Below are 18,015 nucleotides of genomic sequence, written 5' to 3'. Positions count from 1 at the left end.
TACAAGTCAGGCACTGATATTAAAGCTCCAGCCTTGATGATACTGAATATAATTCAAATTTAGTACAAGTCAGCCACTGATATTAAAGCTCCAGCCTTGATAATACTGAATATAATTCAGATTTAGTACAAGTCAGGCACTGATATTAAAGCTCCAGCCTTGATAATACTGAATATAATTCAGATTTAGTACAAGGCAGCCACTGATATTAAAGCTCCAGCCTTGATGATACTGAATATAATTCAGATTTAGTACAAGTCAGGCACATATATTAAAGCTCCAGCCTTGATAATACTGAATATAATTCAGATTTAGTACAAGTCAGCTCCAGCCTTGATAATACTGAATATAGTTCAGATTTAGTACAAGTCAGCCACTGATATTAAAGCTCCAGCCTTGATAATACTGAATATAATTCAAATTTATTACAAGTCAACCACTGATATTAAAGCTCCAGCCTTGATGGTACTGAATATAATTCAAATTTAGTACAAGTCAGCCACTGTAAATTTGTGTGTAAGGAAGCCCTGTAAGTCTGTCTACAACACACATACAACACACATACAGATAACTTGCAGGGAAGGTATCCGTTGGTTAATAAAGGGGTAACAAAAAAGGCGGGGAATTTGAATTTAACAAAAATGGCGCCCAGAAAAAAGAGCGGGAAAAAATGATCCGAAAATGGCGGAGGGGGAAGAAGCAATGGCGGCCGACTGGTAACGAACTGGGGGAAGGGCTGCCCAGCACAGTCTCGCAGGGGGAGGCGCGGGGTCTATAGTCGCACTTGCGGCTCTAAAAAACCCCAAAAGGAGACTGCCGAGAGACGCCTGTGTCGGGAAAGGCAGCAGGAGGGAAGCCGCTGTCGCCGCCGAGTAAAGGGCTCTCCGCGGCGAAAATTAAAGTCACGGAGAGAGAGGGAGAAAGAGAAGGCAGGAAGCCGCAGCCGCAAGCTCCCACCTGGGAGAGAACCGCAGCCGCGGTCTCTCCAAAAGCTCCTCAGAGCGCTGCTTGAGACAGCCCAGCAGAAGGAAAAAATAGAGCCGCGAGCTCCCGATGGATGCAACAGAGCCAGGGGGAAAGCTCAAAAGCGGACAAAAACGAAGAGAACCGCAGCCGCGGTCTCTGAGGGGACCCTCAAACAAGCCTCAAACAAGTAAGGGAAATAAGCTTAAATAAAAAGCGGACAGAAACGAAGAGAACCGCAGCCGCGGTCTCTGAGGGAACCCTCAAACAAGCCTCAAACAAGTAAGGAGATATGCTGAAATAAAGGCTAAAAAAATAAAAGGCTTAAAATTGGCCAAGAAACGTAGAGAACCGCAGCCGCGGTCTCTGAGGGAACCCTCAAACTTAAATGGAAAGTTAAACACAAACAGGGAAAGGAAGGACTTCAAACAAATACATGAAACTTAGCTAAAAGCTACTTGCTACGCTTAAGATCCAATCTTGTTCGTACGAAGGCAAGAATGAACTGGAGAGTGGGAGGGGCCTGACGCCCCTAGTCTTGACTTCAAAGACATTCTTGCCTTCGCACGATAGGTGGAGCTAATACCCGCTGTGATGGCCGGACTCATAGGGAAAATAATAAATTCACATGACAAAACAGATAATTTACTGCCATTTCTATAGACTTAAAGACAGGTGATGTACTTGCCATCCGAACTTCCAGCCAGCGATTGGCAGCTGTAAGGAAAAGGGAAGCGATGTTGTTGGAATCCGTATATTCAAGAAGCTTCTGTTTAAACCTGGATTCATACCTTTATAAAAGAAAAATGAGAGACATCCAGATGTTAGGGTGAATGTGCATTCATATCAGCAAGACATATTTGTGAAAAAGGGATCTTACATGAATAAATACAAATAATAACAGCCATTAATAGACATGCTAACAATTAGTAGGAGAACTGGGGCAGAGAATTTGGAGAACAATACAGGTCTAAGATTAAAAGTATTCAAAATACTGTGCTGTAGTTAAAAAAAATTACACTTGTGCCAGTGAATTGCTTAGTTAAATTTTTAATTATTTGCTTCTGAACAATTACTTAGATATAATCAAAAGTGTGTTTTATGTACATCTGATGAATAGTTTAGATAGAATAAAGTAAAAGACCAATGCACTGAGCAACAACAACATATAGAAATAGTGAATTATAAAAATATATTTGATGAAGATTTATTTGCCATTAAAAAAATCAGATAGATTTTTTCCGCTTGCCCATTTTGATCAAATTCGGGACTTGCCATGAGGGTCAAGAAAAGCAAGGACTTGCCATCTAGAACTTAGTTCTGTTTTAGAGCTAATTTTAGAAACTCAAGATCTGAATACTTTGCTGAGAGATTAGAAACCAAACTTCAAATGTCACTTCTACTGCACATAAGGCAGCTGAAAAGAAGCATCTAAATATAGCTAAGTTGCACACAGTAGCTTGACACTAAATACAGGAATGGGTAAATGTCCGCTTCTGTTTGGGTCAGAGGTTTATCAATTAATCTGAATTCAATTGCCTACCTAAATTCTGAGCTCGCCCTGCTTGGTAGCAATTTTTTAAGGTGACAGCTTGACTTCTATAGAGAATGTTTTAAATCATAAGTGAGACAGCAAAAGGAATCATTTGTTCCTGCAAAGCTTCATACAGCATTGTATTAATGGTTACAAATTTTTATCTTCTTGCCAAGTGGGGAAGACAATATAATATAAAAGTCAGGGATTAAATACATAATGGAACACAGTGATTTAATTTGCCTGGTGGTATATAAATGTGAAGTAAATGCCAATTAGCAGGGACAGACTCTAGAAGCCTAACAAATATGCGATAATCATTGTAATTAAAACAAAAATAGAATTTTACTTCTTGCTTGGGTTCTACCCAGGCAGTCCATATAACTGAAAATACAGTAGCTAGCAGGCTCTAGCGACTCAGTTCAAGTCAACACAAATACTGTAAAATAGTGCACTTGAACAAAATGAAACAAACAGAAACATACTAATTTCTAATTTGGCTCCTCATTTTATTATGCCTACTGCTGCTATAGCATTGGAGTGCCAAGGCTTGTGGCTGGGGTTGAAAGAAGTAGAAACACACTGCACAGCCAGTGCTCTTGACTTGGTCGTTTTGGACTGCTTTTCCTTAGCCAGGGTGGAGAACCTTTTTCAGGCTGAGGATCACATTCTATCACAAGCTACCTTTGGGGGCCACATGCCAGCCATGGGTGGGGAGAGAGGCAAAAAGTAGGTAGAGCCAGATGCAAAAGTCGATGGAGCAGTGGATGTGACTCTTTGAAAGGTAGTCTTTATTGCAGCCAAGTGAAATTTAGAGGTTTCTGCCTGCTCACAGACACATCTCTCTAAACTCTATCCAGATGCATCATCATAGTTCAAGGATGCGTTCAAGCCAGAAAAAAACACCTGAGAAGGGTGCAAAGCAGGGTGGTGAGGGGTGTGGTCTGGGGTGAGTCCCAAGGGCCAGATAGAGACGCCTGGAGAGCTGCATTCAACCTCCTTGTCCATGGTTCTCCACCCCTGCTCTAACCTTTAATGCCCCCAAAATGCTGTAATGAATGGAGTTTGTGCCATTCAATGACAGTTCAATGTCAGTTTGTGCCATTTAGTTTTTACACTAAAAAAGACAGAGGTAGCAGGAGGTTGCTTAGGAGAGTACTCACAACCACTTTTCTGTAAATCCACCTTGTCAAGCAATGCTCTCAGTTACTATCAGAAAGATCTTAACATGGCAACAAGTTGATTTGGTGGGGAGATTCTACACATGAAGCCACTCATTTCTAAGACCACTATTCTGTAGTGAATTGTTATGGCAAATAAAATACTAATTTGTGCCATAACAGAATTCTCCACATAGTGTACTTGGAGCTCTACATGAACATCAACTTAGGTTTTATATACCTACATCTGTAGTTTCCCAAACATTTTCCAGAATTGACCCCCACAACACACAGACTTCCTCCCTGAATTCTCTTCGTGCCAAGATATGGGGGGGGGGAGGGGGAAGCTTGCTTGGGAAAACACAAAGAGCACAAGCAAGCAGACCATTAGCCTAACACCAGGCTGACACACTGGAGGGAAGGTCAGGAATGTGGGAAACTGCTTTACACTTTCAAAGCATGGGTCCATCTAGTTCAGTACTGTCTACACTGACTAGCAGTGGTGCCCCAGGATTTCAGACGGGGGTCTCTCCCAGCCTACTTGAAGATGCTGGGAATTGAACCTGGGACCTTTACATGCAAAACAGAAGCTCTGCCACTGAGCTATGGCCCTTTTCTGTGAGCTGCAGCCTAATGTGAAAGCCACACTAGTGAAAGAAGAAATACAGATTAAAGAATCATGATCAGACTGCGAGGGTGCTTCCAGACAGCACTTTCATCACCAGTGTTTCACATTTAAAGCAGGTTTTTTGAAAAACAAAAATAAATAGTGTGTGAAAGTGCAACTCTAAGCGTGGTGACTTTTATAATTACTGACACCTTTGGTGTGGGTAGGTGGGGAACATAGGGATGTGCCATATATCAGGACAGACTTTTTGATTATTCAGTGCAATATTTTCTATTCTGACTGGCAGCAGCTCTCCAGGCAAAGGCCTTTCTCATCACTTACTATTTGATATTTTTAACTGGAGATCCTAGAACTGAACCTGGGGCCTACTACGTGCAAAACATTTGTTATGCCACATACCAGGGGAATAGTGTGGGATGATGTCATGGGCACTATGAAATGTGTGTGCAATGGATGAATATCTGCCCATACTGAAAGTGCCCTTAAATGGGTTACATTAAATATGATGAAGACTACTTTTGAACAGTTAAATATATTACACATTACTATGGTAGTATAAACTAACAATTTAATAGATTGCTTCAGATAGTGTATTTAGATAAGCTGAGGTTATCTATTCTTATCAAACTTTTAGGACACAGTCAGGCAGATTATTTATGACAAAACTACAAAATTCCTTGCAGTTTTGGAAAAGCTATACAACTTAAAAACAAACAAATACCTGAATGCTCGTATAGTTGTTAGACCTTCAACCGTCTCTGAAAAGTGAGAAAGTAATGGGAGCTGTGTACTGTCATCCAATTGCTGCAGATCCCTGAAAACAATCAATGGTTTGTGGTGTTTTTTTAAAAAAAGTAGTCAGTTTTTTTCCTGATAATAAAATAAATCCACCAATCTAGATGGATTTAAAAGAGGATCAGACAAATTCATGGAGGAAAAGGCTAGCCTCCAGAGGGGAAGCAGTATGCTTCCAAATACCAGTTGCTGGTATTTGCAGTTGCTGGTAACTGCAGGAAGGGAGAGTGCTCTTTGCACTCAGGTCCTGCTTGCAGGCTTCCCAAGGGCAACTGATTGGCCACTGTGAGAACAGCTGCTGGACTAGATGGGCCTTTGGCCTGATCCAACAGGCTCTTCTTACGTTCTTAAGATTATTTACTGAATATTTAACTGTTATGCAACTGTTAAAACACAGATGACTTACCAGAAAAAAATTGGCAATCCTAAACCTAAGCCTAAAGTTTTATCTTTTCCAAAGAATAAAAATAAGTCAGGAACTTCCAGGAAATGAGAGATGATATTTGTTAACTCAAACATGGGTTAATTGTGCCATCTTTTTCATTTCTATTTCTACATTGGCTCATATATACATACACACAAATTTATGTAGGTATATAGATTTGTGTATATGTATGTATACAAACAAACCATTTTTCATACATTGTAATGTACTTGTAAAATACTTACCTTGATGCTACTCTAAAGTATTTCTGGATAAAATAGCATATGACGGCAAGAGGAACTAGAGCTATGAGAAACACAGGTGTAACATACGAAATCACAGCAAGAGCTGATAAACAGAGCAGTGTAGAACGACTTAAGCACTCCAGGGTAGCAGGAATGTGCTAAGCAAATAAACACATAGAATAAAACAATGATAAATATTAAGTGTAATGCAAGTAAATCAAAGCTAATACAAAATCAATAGTTCATTTGCTCTTTCTTCCCTCTTTCACAATGAGCCATATATGGTTTTTGAGTATTTCATTTGAGATCTTTCAGTAAAATGAGTGGCGGATGCTGATGAAACTTTGTACAGCTTCATTGGTCAATCTAGTCTGTATGTGTGTAAACTGAATGAAATTTTAAACAATTAATGGCATGATTCTTTGCAGAATAGACTTAACTCTGTTTCCAAGACCAATTCAAAGTGCTCTTTTTGACCTTTAAATCCATTAATGGCCTGGGACTGCAGAATCGGAAGGATTGCTTCTTTCCATATGTTCCTATTCATGTCCGGCAATCATCGCTGGAGACCCCTTTCTGGCTGCCCCGTAGGCTGATATAAGGCAGGTGGCAACAAGAGAAAGTGCCAACTCAGGAGAGGCCCCTTGCTTGTGGAATGCTCTCCAGAGAGGCTCACCTGGCACCTATGTTAATATTGTTTTGGCACCAGACTTTTAAAAGTTGGTATTTTTACCACTGTTTTATTTCTAGAATGTTTATATGTAGAGCTATATACTGCTGGTTCAATTGTTTTTATATGGTATAGTATTTTATGGTTTTACTGATTTATTATGATGTACATTACTTGGAGAATGTTTGTAACGCAACTAAGAAAGCTAGTAAATATATATCTAATAGGGATATAAGCACTTTGCCAATTAACAAGAGTAATCCTAATCTCTAGACCTGCTGGATGGAGGGGGTTAGGATTTGACAGAGGTGTTGTGGTACAGAGGCCACATCTGCCACAAAATCCATTGCTATGCTCATGGACACTGATCTACTGCTGGTGACATTAGGCCCCAAAATGGCTCATTTTGGGAGAAGGGTAGAGGGTGGCCTTGGATCTTCAGGATCAAAAGAGCCTTAGTTCTTTGGAGAATCTCCACAAGATGGTCTCCGTATCCTCTACTGTCTGGAGTTGGCAATGAAACCAATGGAGGTGAATTTTTTTTTTAAAAAAATGGATAGGGATTTCAAAAACAGTAAGTCTGCTCCCCATCTCCTGCCCTGCTTAGCACTAACCAGCAAGACTTTGAAGGTGGCAGTCAATCCACTGCTGTGCACCCCTGTTTAGGATTGCACAGTAAATAATTACAGCCTGATCCTAAATATGTTTCATCAAAGGGCCTTATTTCTGAGTAAACAAGCAGAGGACTGGGCTATTAGTGCTACAGACACTCCAGACATATCCAGTGGGAAACTCCATAAAGCCCAGTAGGACACTCTAGAAAGTTCAATGGAAACTCAAGGAAGCTCAATTGATTGTCATTCTTATTTCAATATGTCATTAATTATAGCTATATCTACCTTCAGTATTTCTGTGTTAAACAAATGGCCATCACCAAAATCTGTTACTGTTCAATTTGAACAGTATTTCTTATCTATATAAGAAAAATGTTGGGAACCTATTCCTACAATAGTTCTTTGAGCAAATTGTTCCAGTGTGGAGAAACCAAGATGGAAAAAGTAGTATGATCATAAACATGTAGAATTTTCTCTGAACTAGAATGGCATGAGGGTAATGGTAGTTAGTGTTGTGAACAGAGTCATGCACATGGGGAAGCCATTTGTGAACAGGTGCTGCAGGAGGTGGAGGCACCGTCCAGTATGAAGCAAGTAAGCAGCATATTGCTTGGATTTGGACATAATGTGAAATCTGTGCAGAGCTTGGAAAAGTTACTTTTTTGAACTACAACTCCCATCAGCCCCAGCCAGCATGGCCACTGGATTGGGCTGATGGGAGTTGTAGTTCAAAAAAGTAACTTTTCCAAGCTCTGGACCATGATTTGTCCATCTTAGCTCAAAACTGCCAAATAGCCATGGTTTGTTTGGAGCCAGAGTCCAAACCAGTTTCAAGTAGACATGCAAACAACAGTTGGTGCCAAACCTTACAGACCTTACAGACAACTGACAAACCACAGTTAACAGTTAGGGCCATTGGTGTCCAACCAATGGAGATGGGGATGACTTTTGAAACTGAATCCTGAGCAGATGGGAAACAAAAACAGAGAAGCAAGCTCAAAAGCATGGTTTGCCTGTTGGACATCTGGAAGCTCAAGCTATAGTGTGGGCTCTTTAATTTGATTAGCACAAATGTGTTACATCTCAACCTAGTCATTGTCAAGCTAATGGAAATGGGCTAATTAAAAAGTTAGCCACAGTGTTAGCCAAGATCCTTTCATGCAGCTGATCAGGCCCTGAATATGTGATACCCTTTTTATGTATTTTTACTATCATATTACATTGTCCTGTAATGAGATATTCCCAACTTTTAAATTTATTCTAAAAGATTTCTTCATGGAAATTTGTATTCATGTTACAAATGTTCTGACAGCATTAGTACAATATATAAAATACTTTAACATTATTTCAAACCAGCATTATTCACATTGTCCAAAGATGGTTTGAATATGATTTGCTTTCAGATTATCTTTTGTACTGAAATGACTGGAAGAGATCAGAAATTACTTTTAATGACTGTGTTTTAACATACCTGGTCAATGGTGTTACAATCAGCTGAAAATCTGTTCAAGATACTTCCCAGTGGTGTTGTTTCAAAAAACCTGTGATAGGCAATAGAGACCACCAGGTGTGATACTAAAAGAAGTTTTAAAACTGATTTAATGCCTAATTGTTATTACCAAACTATGAATTACACCAGACTATACAGAACTCTGTTATTTTCCCTCAGCTAATGAGGGACCTTAAATAATCTAATAAATTTTATATAATTCCTGATCATTATACTATTTTAAATTATATACATGTATTATAGAAGTATGAATCACTCTTCAGATTTCTTATTTCCTTGCACAAATTGAATGATATAATTAAACTCACAAAATGTTTTCCATTCAGAGATAGAATTCCATACAACTAGCAAATTATTTGGAGATCAAATGAATAGCAAAACAAACAAACAAAAATTAATGAATTTACTAAAGGAGAAGATATGGTGGTTCTAAGACTCAGCCTACAGATTCAGACCAAAACACATGGTTCTGCTCTCGAAGGACGATATGACTTCTGATTGCAGGTAGGAAAATGTCAGGTGTCACTCATACCTGACTCCTCCATCTAAAAAATTAACATCAGCGAGAAGACATAATAGGCTAGAATTCTTCTCCATGCCATGTTATGGGCCAGCGGCTGGGAGTTTCTGACATAGGAAGATATTCAAATATTCAGTCTCCTACCTTAAGATCTAAGAGAGATGTTTCACATTATTCTTTTTAACTACATTTATATCAAGTTACTACAATTTGTGTGAACTGTTCAATTACTTTATTATATAGCCACGAGATTGTCTGTATACTATAGCCAGCATAGGATTTTTCACATTCCACAATGTTAAATTGAAAATACCCTCCATGCCATTCTGATGCTTCCCATAAGCTCATTTCAAAACAAAACCTTACAAAACCTGAACTTAGAAATGCTTGCTTAAAAACTCTCTAAGTTTTCACAGTGATACACAAAACACTCAGAGAGAGTCGAGAATTCAAAGTATAAAACAAGAGGAAAAAAAATCCAGACCCTGTTGGACTTTTTTCGGTCAGTGGTCTCATAATTCACTGAAATTAATTAAAAATCAGCTATGTTCGCAGCCTGTAATCCTATTACTGACCTTGCCCCATAGTCTGACCTTCATTGTCTGCAGTTTAAAAGTTAAAAAATGCCTGGTGATTTTTAATAAATTGAAGTCTATTATAGTGTCAGGCATGCTCAGTAAGAACCAACTGTTAGTCTTCTAAAAGCCAGACTCACAGCTGTTTGGCTTGGCTAATCAGGTGGCCACACCCACACCAGACATTTATTTCACTTTAGACAGTCATGGCTTCCCCCAAAGAATCCTGGGAAGTGTAGTTTGTGAAGGGTGCTGAGAATTGTTAGTAGACTCCTATTCTTCTGACAGAGCTTCAGTGGCCAGAGTGGTTTGACAGTCAGCCCCTCTTCTGGGGATTGTAGCTCTGTGAGAATAGGGCCTCTCCTAGCAACTCTGAGCACACTTCACAAATTACACTTGTGAGGATTCTTTCGGGGAAGCCATGACAGTCTAAAGTGAAATAAAGATCTAGTGTGGATGTGGCCAGTGATGGCTTTCGTTTAAATTTGGGTTGAAGACTACATGTGCCTGCTGTATAATAAAAAGGTGGGGGAAACACTGAAAAACAATGATACTGTTCACAGTGTTTTCCTTTTGGAAAGGAAAAGGGCTTTCCCTTTGCCCAGTGTCTGCCCACCCAATTTCTCCCCCTCCTCTCCCCCTTCTTCCCTGCCCCTACCCTTCTTCCTCCTTCCCCGTCCTCCCCTAGTCAGTTTCACCTATCCTAAGCAAGATTGGATAGCAGTAAATCCCACTAAACTCAAAAAGCATGCAAATGATCAAACCTGCCGTCCCCTCCTCCTCCCTCCTATCACCTCCTTTTTGCCCTGTCCCTCCCCTTCCCTCCCCCTCCCCTTCCAATCTCCTCCCCTCTTCCCCTCTATCCCTCTCTTGTCCCCTCCCCCTCCTCCATGACTCCTCCATGGTAAGTCTTACCTATTCTAAACATGGTTGCACAGGAGTAAATCCCATTGAACTCAATAAGCATGCAAATGATCAGACCTGCCTTTTCCCTCCCCCTTCCTCCTCCCTTCTTTTTCCTCTCCTGCCCATTCCACTCCTCCCTCTTCTTCTCCCTGTAGTCAGTTTCACCTATCCTAAGCATGATTGCATGGCAGTAAATTCCACTGAACTCAATAAGATGCAAATGTTCAAACCTGCGCTCCTCCCCTCCCCCTCCTCCCCTCCCTCCTCCTCCTCTCCCCCTGCCCTTCCTCCTCCTCCTCCTCCTCTCCCTATCCCCCCATGGTCAGTTTTACCTATCGTAAGCATGACTGCATGGGAGTAAATACCACTGAACTCAATAAACATGCAAACCTGCCCTTCTCCTCCACTCCATCTCCTGCCCTGCGTACTCCCATCCCCCTCTTCCCCTCTGCCCTTCCTCCCCAACCTCTGCCCTTACTTTTCTTCCCCCCCTATCTCCTGTGGTCAGTTTCACCTATCCTAAGCATGATTGCAGAGGACTAAATCCCATTGAACCCAATAAGCATGCAAATGATCAATCCATTGTCAGCAATCTTGCACAGGATCCCATTTCTTACCTCCCGGATTAAAAAGCATAGACATCTGTTATTTTGGCTGATTGCAGGTGTTGCCACCACTCACTGTATGCTCAGAGGCACGTGCTACCAAATTCTTCCAAGCTACACAGGAAGTGGATTGGACTGTGAAAGACCAACCCAAAGTGTGTTTGCATTTTTTACTGCCCTAATTTGTAGGGCACTACAATATCTCAGAGAGGTGGTCAGGTCTCCTGCTCCCCTGGTGCATTCATTATACCTGCCAAACTTCCTTGCTTTTTAAAGTTTGATAGAAATATATGTTGGCAAGGTTTTTTTTGCCTATTAGCGAATAGCATTTTATGAAAAGCATAGTAACAATGTGGAAAGTGGGAGCATTTCATTTATTATCCATGATTTACGCCACAATCTATCAAGCAAGTTATGCATAAAAAGGAACACAAAATAAATATGTTTAACAAAAAGAAAATTGTCTTGCTATCATTCTTTATGCTGTGTCCCAATTAGAAATCAAAACTCTAATCAGACCCCTAGTGACTTCTGTGCAACTCTGATGAAACAATTCCCTTTGTGAGGCCTGTAAAAAGCCACTGTGTTCCATGAGGATTGTAAATATGAATTTGATGGAAAATTAGATTTGCTAACCTAATGCAAATAAATGTACACCACAGTTTTCTTCTATTACATTATAATAGTTTTCATTATCAACATTTAATTGGTTTAGAAAGAAAGGAAACAGTCTTCACCCATTATCTAAAGCATTACTATACAATAATAATTAATAAGTAAGTGAATATGTTATTTGTATCTGTTCAGTAAAAAGCCCTTTTTTGAATATTTTGTCTGTAATGTTTAAGTTGTAATGTACAAGTCCATGAGGTTAGAACCAATTTTTCTGAACTGAAAACTCAAACAGCAGGTTACCTTCAAAGCAGACTAAGATTTAAAGGAATGGTACATCACAGTGTCCATCAGGGGATTGTTGAGAGAGACAACAATGTTTGTGGCAGGAAGAAGGGAGAGGATGGATTAAGTGGTGCATTTAATTTTAGATTCTGGACTTAATAGTCTTACTCCTTCCCTCTCTTTAGATGCTAAGGTATATTACTTTAGGCACCTCTCTTTAGATGGTAATACAAGGCAGTCAATGTGATGCCCTTTGGATATTCCTGGAGTACAACTTCCATCATCCATGACAATTGGCTGTGCTGGCTGGGGCCACTGGGAGCTGTTGTCCAATAACATCTTGAGGGCATATTGTTTGTTATCCCTGTGGTAATATGTATCACTTATTCCAAAATGTGTTACCCAGACCTGCTGAACTTAGGAGCCCTCCTGTTCATCCTGCTGAGTGGGGCCCTGGACTTATGCTCCAAAGTCCTATCCTAGGTGTATGCACCACTGACTAGATGTAGATCTAGGGTCAGGCTGAGAGGACTATAGCAGGGCTATGACATTCCCTTAGGATTATGGGATTTGTGAGGCTGGCTCATTGGATAGTCGGAAATAATGGAGTGAATGGGAATTGTGGGTTAGAATAGGTAACTGAGGAGGCCATTCACGCTTTTATAAGTTCTCACCATGTTCTTGTTTGCTTTAGAGTCATAGCCTATTGAGACAGGAAACTGTGTATGCCCTAAGGGTCCTTCAGATAGGGTCCACTAAAATAAAAATCTAAACAATAATTAATCATTTAGGCTATCTTGCAATTACAGGAAAGACTGTTATCACAACATTATCTTATTATTTTATTATAGCAGAATACCTCATTGGGGCCAAAATGATTTTGTTCAGCAGAAAACAATGTAGTTTCTTGGCGACCTTTAAACCAGTCCACTCTACTGCTATCGATGTTACAAGACATAATATAATTCCAAGGCAGCAGAGAATGCTGAATATTCTTGTGTAAGGGAAATGATTAAATTTGGATGCCTAAAGAAGAAGAAGAAAAACTCTAAAACAAAAAACACTCAATACTTTAGAGTGATTCAGAATTACAGAATTAATAATCATAGGGTATTTCCCCCTTTACCTGTCTACACAGTCACATTATAAAATTCACTCTGTCTTGATGCTTGCTGAAATAAGGCATTCAGCATTTGGTAAGATATATAATTATATAATATATAATTTGGCAACTACTATAGCTGAAATGGAGTATGGTCATTTAGTTGTTACTTATCCTGAACCACTGTAGGGAAAGGCAAATGAAGGCTGACATCGAGTGGTGTCAGTCCATCAGTGGAATGGACTTCTGCTTGTGCAACAAGACTACCCTTTCCTCTTCTCCCTGCTGTAGTCTGCTGTGTGCTCCCCAAATCTGCTTTGCAGGGTTAGGTATCGTCTGGAGCAGACTGGGGGTACAGGAGGGAGGAGAGGAAAGCGGTCCCATTGCACAAGCAGAAGTATGATTGTGCAAGGTTTGAATATCACCCAAAGAATGTAAATTATTAATTAATAAATAAGATTGCTTGTTTATAAAGCACACATTGCCTCAAATGATTCAATCTAGTTTTTAATTAAATAATGCCAGCATCATATCTGACCCACAAGAATAATTATCCTCTCCTTCAAACAAGCTAATTACACTGATGCTTTTGAATCAATTCTGTCTTTTCTTTTAACATAGACAAATTTTTCGTGTCATAGCAGTTTGCACAAGATGGAATTCTTCGACTGAGAATACTGGATATATAGAGAAATGAAACCTTTGTAGAAAACATAACTGTAATGGTTGCTTCACATGTTAGCTCTTATGACATGATCCTAATCATGGAGAAATGTATCAGTGATGTGAAGCAAAGGAAGGGAAACTCACATAATGATGTCCTGCCATGAAGGAATTTCAATAGATGTTTACAGGGAATCAGGAGAACAAATGTGGTGATAACCATTTTTGGAGGCAGCCTTTTGTCTTTTATATCTCATTCTGTCAGTGCATCAACATTCTGTGTTCAAAACACTTGTGGTCGCTTGTTCACTCAGAATTAAATCCCATTGAGTTAAATGGGATTTACTCAGTAGTAAGAGGATTTTAGATTGCATTGCAACAGTGCTCAAATTACAGGTGGCCAGAAGGAGGCTAGCCCCATATGATAGATCTCCCTTCTGTATAGCTGCTATTTTGCAGAGGCCATGGAAGGCAGAAGTTAGTTGCAATCGGGAGGACTGGGGATAGGGAATCAAGGATGGGGCACCTGGATTTTATTAAGGGTTTTTCTACCTTTTCCCCTCATAATTCAAACACTGCATTGCAGCCTTAGAAGAGGAGCAAAGAGCTATCTATGAAAGTATCCAATCTGCTTGTTCTAAAACTCCTTTTAAACCATTTGTAGCAGCTAGAACGCTATAGGAAGAATAAAACATAGCAGTAATCTCTATTAATATTATTTTCAAGGACCACATTTCTACAGCCTTTAATTACACAAATGTAAAAATCTGAATAAAACGTGAATTTTGTAGACTATATATCTTAGCAGGAAACTAGGGATGTATTTATTTAATTTAATTTATATCCTGTTCTTCCTCCCAAAAGGAGCCTAAGGTGGTATATTACTTTGCAGGTAGATATCAGTATAGGGAGAAATGTCCTTATCAAAAATAAATAAATAAATAAATAATAGCTTAGAAAGCACCATACCTCACAAAAAGAGCAGTTATTTCCCACCTTGGAAGAAATGGCATCAGATGTCCACTGGGCTAGCCAGAAGTCAATGAACACCATAATGGAATGTTTTAGGAGCTGTGAAAGGATGAGCAAAGGCAAGAGGAGGAATCCTGCTGAGGTAAGATACTTCCCACATGCTCGCCAAGGCATCTTTGCTCTTTGATGAAGGACAGAAGATAGGTTATCATCATCGTCATCACTTTCTGGTATTTCATCTGCAAATCCACAGGGGGAAAATCATATTGGACTATTCCATGAAAATTCTCACTTTCTTTTTCTCATCTTTATGTGGTGCTAACAGTACTTTTAAGTGCTATATGGAAAACAAAACCACCTGGAAGCAGAAATAGCCCACAGAGCAGGGATGACTAGCCTATAGCCTTCTAGAAGTTGTTGGCCTAACTCCCATCAGCCACAGCTAGTACAACCAGTACTCAACGATGATGGCAGTTGTAGTCCAGCAACATTTGGAGGGTTAAAGGTAAGTTATTACCGCCAGAGATGGTTTAACATGCTGAGATGTAAGGCCTGCTATGTTCAATGGGACCTACTAACAAGCAAATGAGGAGAGACTGAAAGAACTGGGCATGTTTAGCCTGGAAAAGACTGAGGGGAGATATTATAGCACTCTTCAAGTACAGGAAAGGTTGTCACATAGAGGAGGGCTGGGATCTCTTCTCGATCGTCCCGGAGTGCAGGACATGGAATAATGGGCTCAAGTTGCAGGAAGTCAGATTTCGACTGGACATCAGGAAAAACTTCCTAACTGTTAGAGCCATAAGACAATGGGACCAATTACCTAGAGAGGTAGTGGGCTCTTCGACACTGGAGGTATTCAAGAGGCAGCTGAACAGCCATCTGTTGGGAATGCTTTGATTTGGATTCCTGCATTGAGCACGGGTTTGGACTTGATGGCCTTATAGGCCCCTTCCAACTCTACTATTCTATGATTCTATGAAATGCTCATAGGATTGCAGTCTCCTTCCAGTTTGGCCATTATGGTCTATGAATGGCTAGGTGTGTGGGGTGAAGAGGCACATGAACATAAAGCCTTCTTCAAATATGTTAACATGTAGAGATTCTGAGGTAATTTGTGTTCATGCTCAAATGTGTGTGTAGGTGTATGTAAACAGAGGCAGAATGGAGCAAAGACAGGATATTTTAAAATAGCTTCCCTGATTTCAATGGCTTCTACTTCCAAAGTTTTTGATAATGCATTTTTACTAGCAGCTCATCATTAATTCACATTTAAACAGTGTTTAAATTATTTAACAGAATTTTCTCAGGATACTATGATTTATAGATGCATGGAGTAATCCAGTCTTAGCACTCTAAAAGAAAAGTGACCTATGTATGACTTCTGAAGTCTTCACTATGAAATAAATACCTACATATGCATGAATGCTAGATTATGGCCTCTAAGGTGCAGTTAAAATTAGTTCTGCTGAAATAAGAACTCCCTATTAAACTTATGCTACCAAATAAATAATACCTTTAACTTGAATGTAAGCTCTTTAAATTACTTTTACTCTGCTGTTTTTCTGATTGATTGATTGATTGATTGATATCCTGCCCTTCCTCCCAGCAGGAGCCCAGGGCGGCAAACAAAAGCACTAAAAACTTTTAAACATAATAAAAACAAACTTTAAAACACATTAAAACAAAACATCTTTAAAAATGTTTCTTAAAAAAAGCTTTCAAAACATCTAAGATTAAAAACATTTTTAAAAAGGTTTAAGAACAAATTAAAAAGCAATTCCAACACAGACGCAGGCTGGGATAGGTCTCAACTTAAAAGGCTTGTTGAAAGAGGAAGGTCTTCAATAGATGCCAAAAAGATAACAGAGATGGCGCCTGTCTAATATTTAATATTCATTTTATTTATCATATTTGCATAACACCATTTCTACAAGGAGCTTAGGAAGTTTTTATTTTTTTGTTCACAATACTTCTGTGATGTAGGTTAGACTGAGAATTAGTTGCTTGCGCTCCAGCCTTGAGGTTTTGCATTCTAGGTTAATATTCTGTAGGAAAATCGTTGCTTTTTTTAAAAACTAATTTTATTACAGTTTTGAATATTTTTAATATAATCAAACCAATATAATTAAAACAATTTATATCCACTTACAATCAGGGCCAGCCCCAGACCTTTTGCTGTCTAAGGCAAAGGCCTAGCTATCTTCCACCACATTCCATGTACAGAAGCTGACAGGATTGGCAGGTGGATCTTACTTCAACATAGGTGATTAGACAGCATTCTCAGCTACGTCTGAGGGCAGCAGACTAGTTTAGGAAGTGCAGGGAAGTTTGTATGGAACTCACAGGCCTGCCTTCCAACTCCTTGTCACTGCTTCCTGGCCCTCAGCATCTGCCACTTGAGGTGGCCACCACACCCTGCCGAATGATAGGACCAGTCACAATATGCTAAATAAATAAAATAAAAATACAAAGCCAATATGAAAAGCATTTAGACATTAAAGTTATCCTCCTGAAAGTACTTACTAAAACTTCAAATATAAGTTGAGATTAATATAAAAATCCCATCACTGGATCATCACCTTGTAGTGGTGAGAGGGATTGTGTGTTCCAATGAACCCTATGAGCGATCCGCTGGGAGTCATGTACTCCCAGCAGGGTCACCCATGGCAGTAAAGTCAAGGCAGAGGAACCAGACAAAGAATGATCCAAGACTGTCCTCAACGGCAGAACAGGCAGACGATAACAATGTGTATGTCACAATGGCTGTGAAGGCAGATGAAGGCTGCAGCAGATAAAAGACTTCCAATCATTGTGATATCCGTGCCATTGGATCAAAGCTTTTTTCTGTCAAGATTGTGTATTGATTGTTGCGCACCGATCTCCCCACATAAAACAAATTCACGCACAGGCGTCTTCCAACCAAACCAAAAGTTGCAGGGCGATTGGCGAATGGCAATGGGGGAAGGACTGTGAAATCCTAGCCCCTAGTCATGGACTGGCACATGGGCAGTGGATACAGACTCAATCATCCTGGCTCAAGGACCGAGGCAGTTGAGTGATTCGGCAGCTATATCCACGACTGAGCAGTCCTGGTCAGGATCCACTCGACTCACACCATATGGGGAGGGGGCTAGAAAAGGTGCCCTAAACATAGTCTGCCTCATCTCTCTCCCTGACTGGATTACTGCGTCCAGTGGGGTCACCACTTAGTGGTCGCAAAAGACAATTG

At 39.9% G+C, this 18,015-nt stretch overlaps 1 protein-coding gene across 4 annotated transcripts in view; it reads right to left on the bottom strand.

Moving 5' to 3' along the window:
- The window catches only part of ABCC8 (ATP binding cassette subfamily C member 8), a 156,842-nt gene that overhangs the window by 21,490 nt on the left and 117,337 nt on the right, over positions 1-18,015 (bottom strand). For all 4 annotated transcript variants that reach the window (XM_061610242.1, XM_061610243.1, XM_061610244.1 and 1 more), the window contains 6 exons: positions 14,781-15,022; positions 12,906-13,072; positions 8,505-8,574; positions 5,750-5,907; positions 5,007-5,099; positions 1,652-1,754 (listed from right to left, as the gene is read on the bottom strand). In XM_061610242.1, the coding sequence (XP_061466226.1) occupies positions 1,652-1,754; positions 5,007-5,099; positions 5,750-5,907; positions 8,505-8,574; positions 12,906-13,072; positions 14,781-15,022 (833 nt within the window). The remainder of the gene's footprint in view (positions 1-1,651; positions 1,755-5,006; positions 5,100-5,749; positions 5,908-8,504; positions 8,575-12,905; positions 13,073-14,780; positions 15,023-18,015) is intronic.

The sequence above is a fragment of the Rhineura floridana genome, chromosome 2 (assembly GCF_030035675.1).
Source record: "Rhineura floridana isolate rRhiFlo1 chromosome 2, rRhiFlo1.hap2, whole genome shotgun sequence".
In the NCBI taxonomy this organism is placed as follows: Eukaryota; Metazoa; Chordata; class Lepidosauria; order Squamata; family Rhineuridae; genus Rhineura; species Rhineura floridana.
This window is presented reverse-complemented; position numbering and strand designations above follow the sequence as displayed.